This window comes from Anser cygnoides, chromosome 3, assembly GCF_040182565.1.
Source record: "Anser cygnoides isolate HZ-2024a breed goose chromosome 3, Taihu_goose_T2T_genome, whole genome shotgun sequence".
Taxonomy (NCBI): Eukaryota; Metazoa; Chordata; class Aves; order Anseriformes; family Anatidae; genus Anser; species Anser cygnoides.
This window is the reverse complement of record NC_089875.1, coordinates 39,304,140-39,323,376: the sequence shown is the minus strand read 5'-3', so window position 1 is coordinate 39,323,376 and position 19,237 is coordinate 39,304,140. Positions and strand designations below refer to the sequence as shown.

General features: G+C 36.2%; 1 protein-coding gene across 23 annotated transcripts in view; it reads right to left on the bottom strand.

Moving 5' to 3' along the window:
• The window catches only part of PLD5 (phospholipase D family member 5), a 317,558-nt gene that overhangs the window by 248,048 nt on the left and 50,273 nt on the right, over nt 1-19,237 (bottom strand). For 12 of the 23 annotated variants that reach the window (XM_066993942.1, XM_066993946.1, XM_066993949.1 and 9 more), the window contains one exon: nt 4,642-4,703. The exons of 10 other annotated variants lie outside the window; for them this stretch is intronic. Coding sequence is in view for 2 of the 13 variants with exons in the window: in XM_066993948.1 (XP_066850049.1) it covers nt 4,642-4,703 (62 nt within the window). In the remaining 11 variants the exon portion in view is untranslated. Of the gene's footprint in view, nt 1-4,641; nt 4,704-19,237 lie in introns of those variants that run through there. One more of the 23 variants, XM_066993970.1, reaches the window with a different exon arrangement.

Genomic DNA, 19,237 nt, shown 5'->3' with positions numbered 1-19,237 from the left:
ACAGTTTCCAGAATAGACATTTGCAGAATATGAAATGATAACTAATTAAAACTGTGGTCTGCTAACAGCTACTCCCACAAGGTACTATGTGTAAGACTACACTCTGAGTTACTACTACAAACCTTCAGTTTTATTGACTTGAAAGCATATAATAGAAAACACCATGTACTGTGCATAACTCTGCATGATTGATATCACATAATCCACTACTATAATACTCCAAAAGATGAAGAGGCAGTAGCGACCATGTGATCTTTTCAACCTACTGGTCTGATCCAGAGCAGTGTTATATATCTTTTCAAGGTATCTGGAAACCAAATAAAAATGAACATTGACTAGGTGTCTGATGGGTGACTTCTCTGGCATTAATACTTCTTAGTTCATGGGGAAAAACAAGCTGGTTTATGCTTAGCTGCAGGGCTGAATGGGAAACATGAAGATTGACTGAGTGGAATAATAAGTGCCACATGCATGAGTAGATGGGACTACTGTTAAGAGTTTGTGGCTCAGGGGAGAAAGGTGGAACAGTGTAAAGGATGATTTTGTGGCAACAGTGGGAGACCAGTCTGCTTTATTTGAAAGGCAAAAGAGGGCTCACTGAGCTATTCACACTGAGAAGGAGCACAGATGGTTTATTGACATATTTATCAGTCACTCCAGTGACGGGGTAGCAACTTTTATGCAATGACAATGGGATTTATGTTTCTGAAAAGCATTTCAGTAAGGATTTAATTTTCACCAAATTCACCCACAGATGTATGCATACAAATCTAACGTCCTTCAGTTAGCATGGCTGAAGGCAGTTAAGAACCTCTAAATTATACTGTGCTAAATACTGAAATATTAATTAAAAATCCTTATTCCTTCCAGCACCAATGTAAATCTCACTGGCATTGCTGGGAATTTTGTGGTAAAGAATAGAAGAAGAGTATTTGGCAGGTAGAAATTCATTCATTAATCCATTTCAATAAAATGATAAATGTCATCCCAATTTGAATGAAATAGCAAATAAATACTATTTTTGTCACAGAAACAGATAAGATGGTGCTGGATAAACTGATCAAAAGGCTTGCTAGAGCTTTGTAGAACAGAAAGGACATTCTTTTTAAATAGTCATCATCGTCATTTGTACTTACATAGCACCTTGTCATCCTCAATGCTGCAAATTCTTTAATATGAAGCTTGAGTGCACATTGTGAAAATAAAGGAAAAACAGCTTTTTAGAAGGGATCACCTCTGGGATAAGTTGTAGTTTAAGTGAAACTACTGATTATGCAAAGTGGTTTCTTTCTCATTCTTACTCAAACTGCTAAACAATTCTGTACTGCAATGTTGAAGAGAGCAGCACAACAGAAGACTGAAACAAGAGGAGAATACCAAGGAGCTTGGCTGTACTGCAGCACCTTGCTGATCAGTTCATACTCAGTCTTTGCTCTGCCAGAAAACTCTAGTCCATCCTTTCGTTAACCCTGGGGATCCACAGAGGTTTACAAAACAAAACGGCTGTTGGAGAGGAGATCCATTTTTTTTTTTTTTTTTTTGACTTTGTGAGGTAAGAGACTGGTTTGCAAGTTTTTTTTGTTGTTGTTGTTTTTTTTTCCCCTCCCCTCTAATTTCCAGGTTCTTCAGAACAAATCACAATGTTTTCATGTTCACTCTGTATTTGAACATTCTCTCCACAAGGAATTGGTCACAAATATTCAGAATTTGTAGTATACTGCACAAAAGTAATATGCCACCAGTTCCTAACTGAATGAATGTTTGAGGCAGCTGAAACACCGACTTTTACAAATTTAAACATTCTACAAATATTCCTCCATATTGCATTATCATTCACTTTCTGTGAATGTTTCTGCCAGCAAAACAGTATTTTTCATATGCTGGTATAAAACAAACGTGAATAAGGGTCAAGCTTCTCTGAAGCTAGTTTATCTTAAGTACTCTGATGAGATCTATGGAGTATTTCATTTAAAAAAAAAAACAAAAACAAACAACTGACTATTTGTTATAGCTTCTGTTATTAAAGTGAGATTTCAACATACATACCAAGTGAAGAACATATTGTTTCCATGGTATTACATATCCTGAAATATGTTTTCAGTAAGAACAAGGAAGACATGTCAAATAGAAACAATGTATTCTCCACTGCTGATCAAAGCAAGAGAATGTGTGTGACAGAACTGATTGTCTCTTAGAACAGCAAATACATGATGCAAGGAAAATAGACTTCTCATTTTTAGATTTTATTCCATCTGAAATAACTTAAGAGTATTTTAAGTTGAAGTAAGAGACCGACATCCTTTTCAGGTAAAGTACTAGTTCTGTTATACAGAATGTGGATCCACAGCAATGACAATTTAAATGCTGTTCCCTAGATCAGATGGGACAACTGACATCAGGAGCAGAAGTTTCTTCCGTACATTCGGTCCTGTATTTTGTCTGTCTTCATTTGATTCACTGAAAGTATCTTCATTTTATACAATGTCTCTTTTGTATGTGTGTTAATTTGAATCCTACACAGTTAATTGTTCAGTTTTTAAAAGAAAAAATTATGTCTCTTATTGAGCATCTATATAGCTCTTGCTCTTTCAGAAAAGAAAGTGCCAAGAATCTACCAGAAATGATTTTTTCCATAGAGTAAACAACCTGTCTCCATATATAGGATCTATAGGATGCTTCAGGATAAATATATATACATTGCCAACATTCTCCCCCTTTTAAGAAAGTCATTGTGGTCTTTTGCAAGTGGATGTACAACAAAAGCACATAAGATAAGCCTTTATTATTTTCCAAGGATTGGTGGTATCCTAATCAATTCTAACAGACTTTCAAGAGATATTTGTCAGGAGACTAGGAAAATCCAAGGATTAGTAATAGACAGAGATCTTTTATAGGACACCATATCAAACACAAAAGAAATTGGAAGTTTTAATCGAGATGATGGTTTGGCAGTTTTAGACTGATTTCTTGCTGACAGATAAAGTAATTGTGTTGCCATCTGAGATATGAATTGAGTCTTCTCAGCATAGCCAGCCCAATCTAAAGTCTGTAAAGTCTGAAACAACCACACCTAATAAAATGCATTCTGTTCACCTGAATGTAGATGAGGAGAAATGTCATTACCCAGTAGGGACTACACTGTTAAATTAAGCTTAATCATAACACCGTTATTCCTCCATTCCTACAGAAACCATGACAAAACATAGCTGACAAACTAAATACGAAGCATTTGCACATGGCCTAGCACAGAAGTCTTAAGCTGAGGCAATAAGTAGTACTGTGCTCCCTTTGCCTTTGCTTAGCCTGCCATACTGTGGAGTGTTTAGTAACACATGGTAACTTTGCTAAAAAAAATTACTTCCACTTAAAAGCAGAAATCAAATGCTAAAAGAAAAAAAAATGGACTTGGGACTGGAGGGGACTGCCAGGTTCATAGAGTCTGCTTTCAGAGGCCATTATGCCATGCAGTGCTTTTCATGAGGTAATGATGTAACACCTTAAAGTAGCTAGGGCTTTCCACCACTACTCTAATTCTTATTGAGAAGCTGTTCCCAACGCTCACCACTCTGTTACTCAGGTGAAAGGTACTCACGGTCATTTAATATTTAGTTTTTCTCGTACTAAGAATGATGTAATTACAGTATCTCATTTTCTCCCTGGAACCATCATGCTCAGAAAGATCCTTTGTATTACCTCTAATATTACAGTAAAGTATAAATTTGTTTTCTCAACAAAATGTTTAATTCTTGTGATATTCTAACACTAATTATCTCTGATCTTAAGGCTCTGAATATTAGGCTAGACCCCCAAGAAATGAGGATATCATCCATTCATATTCACCACACTACCATGCTCCTCTGAAGGACACTTATCTCTACAGGCAAAACACATGTGCAGACAGAATACTGGCCTGTAAGTTAGAATCAGCATTTACCTGTTCCTGTGTATTTTAGTTAATAAGACATACAACTTGTAAATTTTTTCAGACTAACTTAGTATTTACTTTATTTCCATGTGTTTATATTAACCTAAATCCAGTCTCTTCTGCCCTCCCAATCCAAGACAGTCCTATAGTGATCCAGAGCTGTCATAGCTCTTACTGAAACATCACACTCTATAACACAGGTTGCATTAGGGAAAAAAAAAAAAGGTTAAATAACACATTTGAAAAAAGACAAGAGCTCAGGATGCCAAGGGAACAGACCAGTCCCTCTGTTTCTGAGGATATGCAGTTAACAAGAAGCTTTTTTCATCCTTCTACTCCAAGCAGAATATAATAATATAATATATATGAATACATATATAATTCTTCATCTTTTCTGAAATTCTTGCTGTAAAAAGAACTGGCACCTAGATCTGGACCTCCATAGTACAGGTAAGCCTTGTTTGCAGATCCGTATAAGATATAAATAGTACCTAAGACTTTTAACTGTCTTTCATTCAGTCAGTTTAATCCCAAGCAAAATACTCATCTCCCCCAGCACTTGTAAAGAGGAAAGGAATGATTTCTGACAGCATGTAACATCTACACAAAAGGCTTCAGTTTCTATTTGGGGCCTCCTGACATACAACAGAAGTATTAACTGTAAATCATGATACTTAAAATATTGTTAGTAACTTAGAAAAACACCATTTACTCACATGGCTTTCAGATCCCCCGAAAATTGTTTTAGTGGTTTTCAACCTCAGAATCAAGTGCATACCTAGATCCAAGAAGTTAACATGTAAACAACCAGGGCAACATCCACATAGCCCTACAATATATACCTTTTGGCTGGAGATAAAACCGTTGCGAGTTAGCAAGGCAGTATCACATTCATAAAGTTAAGTGCTTTTTAGAAAAATATCTAGTACAGTTCAAAAGAGATACATCTTACAGCATGCACATTACTTAGGCAATGTAGTCCAACTATATTGTCTGTGTAATTCAGTTACAAATAGAGTTTTTAATTCTTAATTAAATAACATCCAAAAGGCAATGAAACATTCCTCAAGCACTTCTCAGATTAAAGACCGATAGCTGTCATTTTATTAATGTTTCTCAAGAAAATTCTGCTGTATTCTATAGTAATTCACCAAAAAAAACTCATTTAAACATCACTTTTATAAAAATTAATTTTATTACGTCAGTAAAATTGCAATATGAAGAAATATGTTCGAAATACATCACACTCTGCAAAAAGTTCTGCTCAAATTAATGGCAGTTATCTTTATGAGAAAAAGAGACTATGAATCCAAAATTACAGTTGTATAAAGGGTACAGAAACAAGAGAAAAATGAGGGAAGGAGACATGAAGAACATATAAGTGAGCCTCAAATGTTCTTGACTTGATACCTAGCCTAATACTTTTCAACCCCTAGTAAATATTTATTGGAAGAGTTACAAACAATGGTAAAACATTTTGAGTAGGTTACAAGCTACCAACCTTCTGAACCCCTGTATTCCACAAATAAGTCACTCTGAGCCCTTCACTGCATCTGGTACAGCTTTTCCAGACCACCCAACGTGGAATGGACGTGATTGGAGCAGTAGCAGTGTAGCTGCAGAGGAACTCCCACATACCCTCTATCCCCTCTACCCAAGGCCTTAGCAGCATCAATCCTCAGAAGAAATACTTTTGGCAGCACTTTTCTTGCAGAACAGTTACCAGGCCATTGGGCCAACAGAACATCCACATTGCTGGTACTCACATCAGGCAGAATTCAGAACACCTGGGGCATTTGACCTCACAGACCTCCCCGTAACACTGCTGTGCTTGTGTAGGAGAAAACATTGTAATGCCACTGTCATTAGCAGTGTTATTTTTAAGGCTTTTTGAGTCCCCATAATTAATTTATGTACATGCTAATAGAGAACTGGACAATTTCTCCAGAGGTGTAGCAGGGCGATCCGCTAAGCATCAACTATTATTTTTAAGGTCTGTTTCTATCTTCAAAACAAATTGCCATAATAGATTAACTTCATAACCTTCAGCTGGAGCTCCTAGTGTTCTGATGAAATTACAGCTGTAGGCAAACAAATAGCTGCTAAGTAACTTAAATAGCTCTTTTCCCTTGTGTATGATGTGTCAGTTAAGTCTGTGACACAGAGTATAAGCACAGTTAATATAAAAGTAGTTATTTTTTTCCCCTAAGTAGAGCTGCTATAATTTTATAGTTTTTTTTTGTTTCAAGTTGCCTTCCCTTTTTCCTTATGTTGCTTATACTACATGTCTATCTCCTTGCAACTTGCAACACAAGCAAAAACCAGAAAGCTGGGATCCAGATTTTCAAAAAAACCTAAGATCTTCAGAGCCCTGGTTAGGAGTACCCAGTTTACAATGCTTATGAACCAAAATCCCATAGATTTTGACTGAAGTTACAAACTTCAATATCTCTGCAGAATTAGGGTTGACAGTATCTTCAGATGAACATACAAAAATTTAGATACCCAAGATCTGTGACCTAAAAAAAACTGATAAAGTGCAAGATTTTTAGAGGATATCTATATCATTACTGAATAATGAAACAAATTATCTATATCCTAGGCGTAATTCTATTGAATTCAATGACATTGTATCAGCTCTGAATTTGACAAGTAACTTCAAATGCCATTTACTTCAAAAACTGAATTTTTCAGTACTGGAGCTTTTGCAACAACTGAAAACTGAATTGTTTACTGAATACATGAACTACATGTAATAAGACTTCTCTATAAACCAAGCAAACATTTTAAAATGTAACATATCAAAACCAGGGACTGTATAATAGAAGTACTTACAAAGTATCATAACAAAAAGGGATGTTACCACAGAGAAAAAAGCGAAGAAATGCTAAAGAAGATACTTACTAATATAAAGAACAACTGAATTATTTGCTCTACTTTTATAGCAAGAAAATGGAACATCTATACAGACATAAATACTTTGCAGGCAGAACTACTTCAGGCACATATTTCTCAGATAAAACGGTGTGATCGTGAATAAATAGTTTCCAAAGGGGTGTTTTGAGTTTGAAATAAATGTTTATTTTCTCTGAGGACTACTCAGCTACTGAATGCCTATAGAGAGAGAAAGTTGTGAGGATCAGACATAGATTTTTCATAATTATACAGGTTTATGTAAGGTTTCTTCATTTACCTCGTTTCTTCACTTCTTAATGAACATTATCAGTAAGTTTACTTGGGACCCTGAGTCCAAGTATTCTTATTGATATTGATTTTAACAAAGGTATTCAGATTCAAAGTGCCACAATGAAAGGATCGGCTTCATATTTTGTCTTTTTCCCTTCATGCAAGCCTCACTGTAATTATACAGATGCAGTAGCACTTCCTCTATTAAGAAAATACTTTATTTAAGTAAAAACTTAAATAATATATCATATTTTTTCATGTGAAGAATATATCTTTTCCAATAGATATGACAAATCTGTGAATAGATTTCTTGGGGATTTGAAAGTATGTTGCAGTTTCTGAGGCAGAATAATAATTCTTGAAGCATACCTTCAGCATAGATTTGTAAAGTTGTTAACATTTTTTTTTCTCCTTATTTTTCATATTGTATTGAATTTCTGATTGCTCAGAATGAATGCTGGTTTCCACTGCATAGTAGAAACTGCATTAAGGTAACATTGCCCGATGGGACTTAGGTCTTTTTTTCCTCTACAAACACAATGGTAAAATCCCATTTGGGGATTGGTGAAATCCAAGACTTTTACCTTAGTTGTAAAAGTATTGAAGTTAATGGATTTTTTTGTTTGTTTAAGGAAAGAGGAGTCTGACTGATGAATTACCAGTTTCAGCGATACAGAAAACACAGCTTGCTGTCTTGTCAAAAAAGAAGTATTTTGACATATATATGAAGTTGTTGTCATATACTTCAACCTCTACTAAAATATGAAATTTGCTTCCTCTGTTTGGTTCATCACCACAGATTACATTGATTTCTTATATATAGAAATAAGGGCTTCAGTGCTACTGTTTCTCTCTCTCTCCTCAGTATAAAAATTATACAGATCTCCAAGAGCTAAAAAACAAGTGTATCCTGTCCAACTTCCAAATTTCCATCCTGTGCTGCTGTGAAGTCATTTCCAGTAATCAGCGATCACAGCTTAGACACTCAAGCTGAAAGAGTAACTTAGTCATTTTATTGACCAAAATCTCCAGGCACGTAGTCCACATTTATTTATGTGGGTACAAGACTGTCTGGTTTTGTTCAACAGTAGAATAAAGAGAAACAAAGACCCTGATTTGAACTTCTAGTTGCAGGAGAAGTGTAGCCTAGGAACTAGAGATGATTTAATTAAGCACATGGTTTTGGCAGATTTTCCTTTGGAGATAACTGGGAAGAGGTAATTATGCAGAAGGTACCAACATTAGTTTAAAAAATATCAGGTAGTACATATTTATTCTTTGGTTCCTGGCTTTATGCATCTTCTCATCAGTTAAAAGGTATTTATTTTCCCCATAAACCAGTAGCCAATTTTAGATAACTGTGGTTTTTTATGTGACATTAAAAAGTGTGGTATGTTTATGATTTGGTAGTGTCAGAGACTGCCTGTCTCATTGCAGTAGCTGGCATCAGGTAGGAGAGTCCTTCTAATATTGTTTGTGGGCAGATTCTGTGACTGGAGGCTGGGTGATTTCAGCACGCAATCCTTGCTTTTGGAACTTGTCACCTTACGACATTGATCTGTGAATCTAAATCAAGATTCATATTTTCAGCCAAAACTTTGTCTCAAATGTGCTATATCGTCTTCTTATAGATTTATAAAATCCATTTCCTTTTAATATGTGTAACAGTAGAAGTCATAAATCCCAATGTCAGTCATGTCATTATGGTGGGTACTTTAGGCAGCAACTTAACTGCCCAGGGAGCTCAGACTTTTAGGATTTGACTCTGCCATTTGCAGTTTAAACAGACAGAGTAGAAGTGCAAGAAGATTCCTCCTTACAAAGCACAGATCGGGATGGGAAATATTTTTCCTCCGTGATTTGAACAGTAATAGAGCATTGTTCATTGTCTGTAGATCAACAGATACCTTCAGAAAGTGGTCACAGTATTTGACTATGCCTCCAAATATTATTGTACATGTGCAGCCTGTAGGCAACAGGCCTCACAGCTGACAGTACACAGCTGGTGTTCTAAGCTGCACAGAGATTACAGTATCTGCAGTAAATCCATCAGAGGTTTTAAGATACTAATTGGATCTGCTGCAATTTGGAAATTCCTATATGACTGTGAAGATGCAATGAATCGTGCTCAGCCTTCTCTGCTGTTAGCACACAGCAGGAATATTTATGACAGCAGATAGCATTAAAATCATGAAGGACATGCCATGGTCACATCCCTGGAAGATATATGTGTATACATACTGGAAAATGTAATACAGTAGTGTATTTATCACCTATGGCTTTGCATAGGCGCTTGTCACTTATAAAAGTAATAAAAATTGATGTGCGTATTTAAATCAAGCTTCCTACAAGTTTTCAGTCACATAAAAAATGGTGCAGTTAGGCAACTAGATTTACATAATGCTCAGTATATATGCTGAGGTGATCTTAGCACAGAATTTTCAATGAATTTTTTAAGAGATCATTTTCCTTTCTTTGCTGTTATATTAAGCTGAAGATTCAGTATGTTTTTATTTGTGTTGCAATGAAAGACTTAGCTATACAGCTGTGGGTGCTGTTTCGATCATGGTTTTTAATCTAAAGCCTAGAAGTCTGCTTCCAGTAGTTTTAGTCTGCATTAATTATGTTTATTGTCTTACACTGATACCAGAGAGAGGAAGATCATTTTTCAACTTACAGACAAGCCTACTGTTTTCTGCACACCTTGTTTCTTCCTATCCTTGGAAGATTTGTACTTATACCACAGCTGGTTTTGGAATCAGGCCTACAAGAACACAGAAGTATTTTCCTTGCAAAGGCTTTTTGTGTGTACTAGAGGCCAGGCTCTTGAACTGGCAGGGGAAAAAAAAAAAAAAAAAAAAAAAGATGCTTATCCAATATTATTTCTTCAATGAATTCTCTTCAGGGCTTCAGGCAATTTAGAGAAAGATGCAGCTACTGACAGAACAATGAGAGAAGAATATATTGGGAAAAGATTTGAGCCTCCTAACTTTATGTACCTGTCCATTTAGGAGTAAAATTTCTTCAGACTCCTTATATAATCAAAGATATGCAAGTATTCTTAGATTATTTTAATTATCTTTCTCTTTCTGCAGTGAGTGCATAGAGGAGAGTAAATGATGATTTTACTCCTAAGACTGGTCTCTATATTACACACCTGAAGATGGGCCTGGGTTTATTCTAAGAAATATTTGTCACACCGGGAAGATGATTACTGGACAGAAAACCTGGGAGATGGGATGTCCGCAAAGTAAAAAATCATGTTCTCCAAGCAGGTAAATTACTGGGGTTGGAATATAAAATTTGGACTCAAGTATTAGGAAAGATACGAATCAAAATCTGAATGAATGATGGACAATACAACTGCAGTACATTAATTATACAAAACCAAGATTTTATCATGCTGACCTGCAAAGTGAAATACCATGCCAAGAACATGTCCCATAACACTTTCTGGTCGTCTTGAAAGACAACATTCAGCTGCTGCTCTTAATACTTCAATAACTAAAGTAGCAGCTATCAGCCTGACAAGGCTCCAGCCCTGCTGATGGTAGGTGTTAAAATGATGCTCACTTCAGCTTCGCATGTTTGTTTGTTTAGCCTGGAAATTACATGCCTGAAAGTTGACATTAAAACAACAGGATTAACACTGAAAAGTGCAGTTCTCAGGGATAGTAATGCCAGAATTACAAAGAAGTTTGCTGCTGAGCAATTCAGACATGATTGGTAGCTTTCCTGGGCACATACAATAACAAAACTACAGGTTTCTGGTGAAGATTTAGGTGCCTGTTGTTGCCTAAACACTAGCAGGTTACTTAAACAGTAGGCAGGGTTTTTGTGGAGCGCATTGCTAGAGTTAAGTGTCTAATTTGGGTGCCTGTGTCCATCTGTATAGCTGGATATGATTCTTCAAACAGGTGGTTTTAAGGGGTGGTAAAGTGGACTGAAGCAGTTTCTATACTGTCTTTCCTGGAAGTGCAGTATATTCTCTCTTCAAGTAGAGGGTTATACTCACACTCCATTAGCAGACTGTTAACTGCTTGGAGAAAAGATGAGAACGACACATACTTCAGGTTATCTACCAATGGCCAATGTGCCAATAAGCAACACTAGAACTGTTTCTGTTTTCTCTCCCTGTAGGACACATGTGAAAACACAAATAAAATTTGGAGTTAGATATTAACCCTCTAATCTGCAAACAAGTGATGCACACAGCTATGGACTGGCAAGGCTAATGACAAGAACCATGTACATAGGGGATATTCCTTTTTATCTTTAAATTCAGTTGTGTAATGGTAGCATAGGCCCAGATTATATACAGCTCTATGCCAGATTGTACAAATCACCCATTGCTCAGCAGAATTATAGAAAAACTTGAGAAAAAAAACTTGAGAAAACAGGATATGGACAGTAAATATCAAATAACTTTTTTTTTTTTTTTTTTTTTCCTACGGTATCTCATGCATGAATGTGAGATACTACAATCTCTCCTAGATAAAAATTCAGGAATATCATATGGTCCAGTGCTGTTGGTTGGGTACGTTTAGACTTCATATCTTGCTGCCTGTTATTTTTTTGTGAGTGAGTAATCTATAAATACCAATGAGCTGTAGTCCATTTTCTACTAAAGTAAAATGGAAAAATCACATTCATTTTTCATGAGATATACATTCTACAAGTTCTGCTGGAGAATAATTGCATTGAATTAGATTGTTTCTGCAGTTACTGACTTAAATAAAATCTATGTATGCAGATGACCTTTTTACATTACATTGTAAAAAATGCATGTCAAATTAGAAATGGTTCAGCTTTTCTAAAAATTCAAGATCCATTGCATAAATTATTTAACAAATATTTAACACTGTTCCTCAGATTTCAAATATAGATGAATGTATGATTTATATATGAGAGAAAGAGAGAGAGATTGAGAGAGAGAAGAGCTAAAAGTTAAACTTTTCAAGTAAAATTTAGAGGATTTATTTTGAAATATTTACCCAGGTTTCTTCAGTAAAGGTATGCCACTGTTCAAAAGTAATGACTGTAGACAAGAATGTTGGCAACCTCCCACACTGAGTTGACAAATATTTTTCTGAAGGATAGATGAGGAGCAGGGGATTGTTAAAACTACTATTTAAATTCATTTCATAAAGCTTAATGGAAGACATTCAAGCTATGGTATGAGTACAAAACTCCAATTATATTCCCACTTGCTCTTGTGCTAGAACCTTTCTTTAGAAATGAGCAAGGAGAAGATACAGCTGAAGTTGTAGGCTTGATTTGCTTGTTTTTATGTAATACAAACTTTTAATACGGTGCACATTGCAAAATGAAAAGAAATAAAAATTGCCATATGCAGAATGGATCAATACAGAGGGACAGGCTGAAAGACTGCCGTGTCAGATATCTGAATCTGGGGAGCAAGAATAAGGCTGTTTTATTTTTTTTTCTCTGATTTATCTTCCATTCTAGAATCACTAATAATTTTCCCAAGCTCACTATGAATAAGATGCACATATTCCCTTCTCTGTTGTGCTCTGGTACGGCCTCACCTCCAGTACTACTGTGTGCAGTTTTGGGCACCACAACATAAGGACATAAAACTAAAATAGAGTGTCCAAGGGAGGTCTACAAAGATGGTGTACGGTCTGGAGGGTAAGATGTATGAGGAGCAGCTGAGGTCCCTTGTTTTGTTCAGCCCAGAGGAGGCTGAGGGGAGGCCTCATGGCGGCCTGCAGCTCCCTCACGAGGGGAGCGGAGGGGCAGGCGCTGAGCTCTGCTCTCTGGGGACAGCGACAGGACCCGAGGGAATGGCATGGAGCTGGGACAGGGGAGGGTCAGGCTGGGTGTTAGGGAAAGGTTCTGCACCCAGAGGGTGGTTGGGACTGGAACAGGCTCCCCAGGGCACTGGTCATAGCACTGAGCCTGCCGGAGTTCAAGAAGCGTTTGGACAACTCTCTCAGACGTGTGGTCTGATTTTTGGGTGGTCCTTTGGAGACCCAGGAGTTGGACTCGGTGATCCTTGTGGGTCCCTTTCAATTCAGGATATTCTATGATTCTGTGAATCTTAGCACCATAACTTTCAGTTTGAGGTGCTGAAGACACACATTCCAGCTGAGCCCATATGGCCTCAGTTACACTTTCTGTGCCACCGTTTTGTCTCCATGAGATGTTCCCACAAACATCTTTGCGTATTAGTGACGGAAATAATTAAATAAAACTGATGGATAAAACTGATGGATGCAGAGTTGTTATGGAAGACAGTTTCAAAGTGTCTTTTTCTTCTACAGGTGACATAGTTTGAAATAAAATGTCATCTATAAAAATAGTTTCAACAGAAAACAAATTATTTAAGTGAGAAGATACAGGTGGGGATTTTGTCCTCTCCCATATTTTGGTATGGAATCAGCAAGAAATTTAATACTGAATTTTCTCAATGTGATTTTTCCAAGGATGCCTATAGCAGATGAAATGCCGTATGAACAGATCCTTTAGCTCAAACCAGCATGGGTGACTCAGAATGGGATTCACACCTACTGAGATGTCTCTCTGAGCCACTCTCTGGTCAATGGAGATCAAGCCATCCCAGACAACAGAACTGGGGATCTCCTGACCAGAAACAAGGTAAGCTCACTTTAGAGGAGCTGAAGAGCTCTTCAGAGTCTGTTTACTAGATATCCATTGACAAAGAATAGGAGCTCAGACCCAATTCAGTTGCCCACATGCAATGTCCAGTGTCCCTCGAGATGCTCTTGCTATCTGGAATAACCATACTAGACTGGCATGTGCAACACAGAATGTAGGGAAGACCCACAAACAGCTTTCTGAAGCAGCAGCTGAGCCCAAGCAAGGCAGTCTGCATGGCTTTCTAGTGACATTTCAACAACTCAGTTTGGCTCTAAGGCATCAGGGATGTCACACGGGCTAGCAGTTAATAGATGGAGTTGATGGGGAGACTTGTCCCTTTTAGAGCAACACCTGGCAGCAAGGCTGGTTGTTTTAGGGCTATATAAAAGGCACCAAACACATTTAGGCAACAGAACCAAACTTTTAGCATGCCTGTGGACAAGTATACAGTTACCTAAACGTAAGTGTCTTAGGAACTGACTTATACCCTCATTGTATGCTTAACAGACAATAGACATCTTGCTTACTGATATTTTCCTTTACAGTTGCCTCATACTTATTGCATTCAGAACCAGTAGAGAACATATCCTGAAACCAGTAATGTATCATAAACAGCTCCCATTACATAAATTTTTCCTCATCCACTGTATCAGTAATCAATGTGAGTTTTTTAATATCAGACAGAAAAAAAAATGCAGAGAATTATGTTATCAAAAGTAATTCTCTGAAAATCCTATTTTTTAAAATCACAGTGTGTTAGTAGTAGTTACTTCTAGTTAGTCTCCAATAATAAAGTAGTAGCACAAGAGGTGCTGCAACAATTATTCATGATGATTGATAATGGCATGATTCTGGCAACCTCACACATGTTGACTGATATGTTGCTCTGTATACTGTCCTAGTAACAACCGGTCATTATACAGATTAAAGTACAGTTCAAAGTGCGTGAGATTCTTGAAACATTCCCTAAAAAAAAACAGAACAATGCATTCTGTATATCTCGTTCTTAAGTAATAGAAGTCAGGACAAACATTTCATCTCACTAAGAAATCAGAGTTTGGCTGTTCAGACCAAAAAGTTTATTGTACATAGCAGAATTTACTTACTGATTGACAGGAACTCACAAATCTTTGCAGTTACAAACAGAATATTTTCACCTACTTAGAGTGATGTGTCAGTACGACAGGAAGACTTTGACAGTTTTATGTTTTTCAGTTTTTCTTTGATTTTTTTTTCCTTTATGACAATGTCTTTCAAAAACTTTAAATTATAATTTTTCCTCCTGACTACTCCCCTTTAAAAGTAGGGCAAATGTTGCCTTTCTTCTCTGACTTGCTGTGCCTACATTTGGAGGCAGGGAAAGAGAGATCTTTCTGAAGGATAGATGAGTGCCTATTTCCATATTTGAAAACTATTACTACCATTCTGTTGATGAATGTAGAAAGAGACTTTTCAGATATCCTGAAGACTTGCATCTATCCTTCTTACATCATCACTGCAAAGCTACACTTTTCTAACAGGAGTTGCAATAATGTTTTAGTTTTGCCTACTGCAGCATAGGTGTTCAAGGAAAAACTAGCAAAAGCACATGATTACCATGAGCTAATTAAGTCTTGCATCTTAAGCTGAAACTATAGTTTAATACTGTTTACAGTCTTCATTGCTGAGAATAAATTTCATTAGCATGGGAAAACAGTGAGATTCTAGTTCAGACCTTACAGGAAAAAAAATAATAAATAAATAAATAAATTGCTTATCTGCTCCAAGACTTTTGCAGAAAATCAAACTCTAGATTATGGATTTATCAATTTTTCTCCAGCTGGTTAATATTTAGATATGAAATTGAATTCAGTATTTTGGCTTAATACAGAAAAAAAGGTAAATTCAACTATGTAATATTTTTTTGTTTTCTACATGTATAATTTTATTAGTCTATACAGTGCCTCAACTTGCAAAAAAGTTCCATGTTTTGGGACAAGGAATAAGACCTCACATCTGCCTGTCTAGAGTCATGGCACTGTTGCCATGATTATACATCTAGCTGTCATCAAGCTGCACTTGAAGAGATGTTCTTTCCTTTGTGGGGAGATACACTGGATGATCTAATAGGTCATTTTCTATTCCTAACTTCTATGGCTCAATGAATAATAAATAATATTACTGTGTATATGTAATGTCTTGTTCCAGCAATAAAATATCACCCACAAGACACATACACTACCGAGATCGTGATATAATGCCTCAAATGTTCAGACATAAGATCGATTTTATCAAAAACAGGGTAATTTTTCAATTCTGTGGGCCATATTTAACATTGCTGCTGCTCAACAAATCAATTTGGTTTTCCCCACAAATTAAAAAATAGGGAACGTGAGTTATAAGAACAACAAAGAGAATCCTATGAACTAAAACTCTTTTTCTATTTTGCTTCAGAAAGCATGATGCAGATAAGTATCTGCAATACTCTCTGTTCTATACAGAAGAGAAAAAAAAAAAAAGGTCTTAGTACGTATACAAAGTTAAGGACAGAACATATTATTTATATTATAGCTGCCCAGAATGTAACTAAATCTTTCTCACGTTCCATGGTTGCAATCTGAGTTTGGATAGGTACCTAGAGAAATTAAATGCTTTCTCCAATGCTGATAAACTGGAGCAGAGGCGAAGAAGAATAAATACATATTTGAGAACAGCAGAGAGTCCAATTAGATAGCTACAGTGGTCAGATATGTCTTTAGGAGGACACTGGGTTTCTGTTTCCACACACCTTACTTAAAACAGCTCCTCAGATAAATCAGAAGTGTAACCTCTGCGGGGTTTTGCTATAATACAGAACAAAAGGAGAACAATCCCAGCAGTTAACAATGTTTGGCAGTTAATCAAGTCTCTGAATTCTGCTGGACACGAGGCAAAGAAAATATTATTTCTATTCTAAAGATAAACAATACTTAAGAGGTTATATAGTTTCTGCTGTTATCACAGTCACCAAAGTCTCTGTCATAAATCCTGAATGAAGTCCAAGGAAAATCTATACTATGACTTCCATGTCATTGTACTAGAATAAAACACAGATGTATAGGTAGCGTCCCATCAGCCACATAATCAAAAGGAAGTACTGTGCCAGGGGTTCTTTATAGCTTCAGGTGGAAGAAAAAAAGTGAATTGAGATCCAGCTCTCCAAAGGATCAAGATTCCCAGAAGAATGTTTCTTCATATTTTTTTTTAATGAAATATACAATAGCAAAAGCTTCAAGCCGTAGAAAGCAATTTATTAATGTCGCTGATAAAATGCCAATGAAGGAATGATTTCTTCATGCTACAGCTAAGGGAAAATAGCTTCTTCCCAGAGCTGCACAAGCAACTTTCAAACAGTATAATTACAAAATGTTACTCGTTCTTATTTGAGAATTCCTGTAGCGAAGCCACTTCAGCCAACTGACTTGTTTGCTTTTGCAAATGAATTTCAGCCTATTTGTTGCAATATACAGGTCATTCTGCATACTCTCATAAATTTGATATTTGAAAATCAAGCTATATAATTATCTGTATAAATTACGTGATGTTTCTGTATTCTGAATAGAAATTTGTTTAATTATCTTTCCCCAAGCTAGATCTAAATCAGAGAAATTTCATTTAATGATTAGCTACATCAGACAAAAGGCTAAGACAGGAAAACCAACAAAAAAAATCTCATCAATTTACATTAGAATCATAGAATATCCTGAGTTGGAAGGGACCCACAAGGATCATCGAGTCCATCTCCTGGCTCCACACAGGTCTACCCAAAAATTCAGACCATATAATTAAGAGCACAGTCCAAAAACTTAACTTTCTTAAACTCTGACAGGCTTGGTGCTGTGACTACATCCCTGGGCAGCCTGTTCAAGTGCGTGACTACCCTCTCTCTCTACATTAAAAATAATGAAAAAGAATCATCTAAAAATTAAAGATTATTTAAAAAATATTTTTTCATTATTATTAATACTCATTTAATAGTTTTCCAACTCAAGTAAAATAATATACTGTTTCAAATGGCAGAACTGTTGATGAATTTTAATTTCTTTCATGTGCTAAACACTGCATTTTAATCTCCTTCTTGTTATCTCTATGGCCTACAACTTTTTTCCAAACTATAGAATGGTTTCTAAAGAAAAAGGCCAAAGGTTTCTGTGCCCCATATCATCTAGGTGAAGTTTTTTAGAAAGTTAAAATTTTCTCTCCCATCGAATAATGACAGCAAATCATGTCTTTGTGTAGTAAAAACACTAAACCAGAACTCAAAACCTCATTTCAGCTCTGCAACAGACTTCAGCTTAAAGTAGATCAACTTAGATCTACACACTATAGTTTCCCCACTTCTAGAAAGGAGTAGCATCATGGCCTCACTTTTAGTTTGTACAATTCACTTGGACTCTAAGTTCACCTGCACAATGAATTTTTTCAATATACACGTCCCATGTTAGTTTAATGAGAACTAAAATCCATTTGTAGCTTCTGAGTACTACTGTAATTAAGTAAATGATTGGATTCAATCTACCTTAAGACTCACCTAATCTTGAATTTTGTCAGCTATAAACTGCAGAAATCTAGCACAATCCTGATTTCTCAGTTGTGCAGACTACCTACGCCAAAATTCATTACATTCACTGCATAGTTCCATCGATAGCTTAGTACATCAGAAGTTCTTTTGCTCTGTGGCTATAACACTTATCTCCCATTTGAAACTCCATGATAATCCAGCTTAGTCTAAAATATGACTACTAAAATAATGGAAAAGACTAAAAAAATCTGTATGAATAGAAATACAGAATTATCCTTATATACAACAAAATAGAGCATGTATTTGTGATTTGAGGATGTCAAAATGTACAGTTATACTCTCTACTTTTACTTATATTGATTTTAAATTTCATTGACTGGTAATATAAAACAATTCCTATTGACAAAATGAATGAAGCTTATGCTAAGTTTTGAACATGAGTACACCACAAATAATCTACACTAATGGCTTTAGTGAATCAAACCAGATAACTCCATTCATGTCCTTGTCTTCAAGCCAAGAAATTTCTGTAGGAGTCCATGAACTGAAGCAGAACAAGGAACATGATATCTGGTCTGGTTTCATGGGATATTCATCTGCTGAGAGCAAGAGAACTTCAGAAGAAAAGAAGGAGGGGGAAAATGGATGTTATTCCATAAAACTTGTGTTAATACACATTTTTAGAATGCATTCCAATCCTGTGTGCCCTGCAAAGTGACTAGCAGCTTTTTTTTCTAATGAAAATATGTACACTGCAGTGTTGTGGTAGGGTTTTGCACTGTTTTGGGAGGAAATTCTTTGGCAGGGTGGTGGTGGTTGTGTGTAGTTTTTGCCCAGATGTAACACTTGTTGTTTCTTTGCTTTAAGGAAGGCAATATCAAAGTAATATCTTTACACATAAGGCAGAAATTCATGAGATTTTTGATAATCTCCGTTTCCAGGAGGGATTTCATTCCATGGTC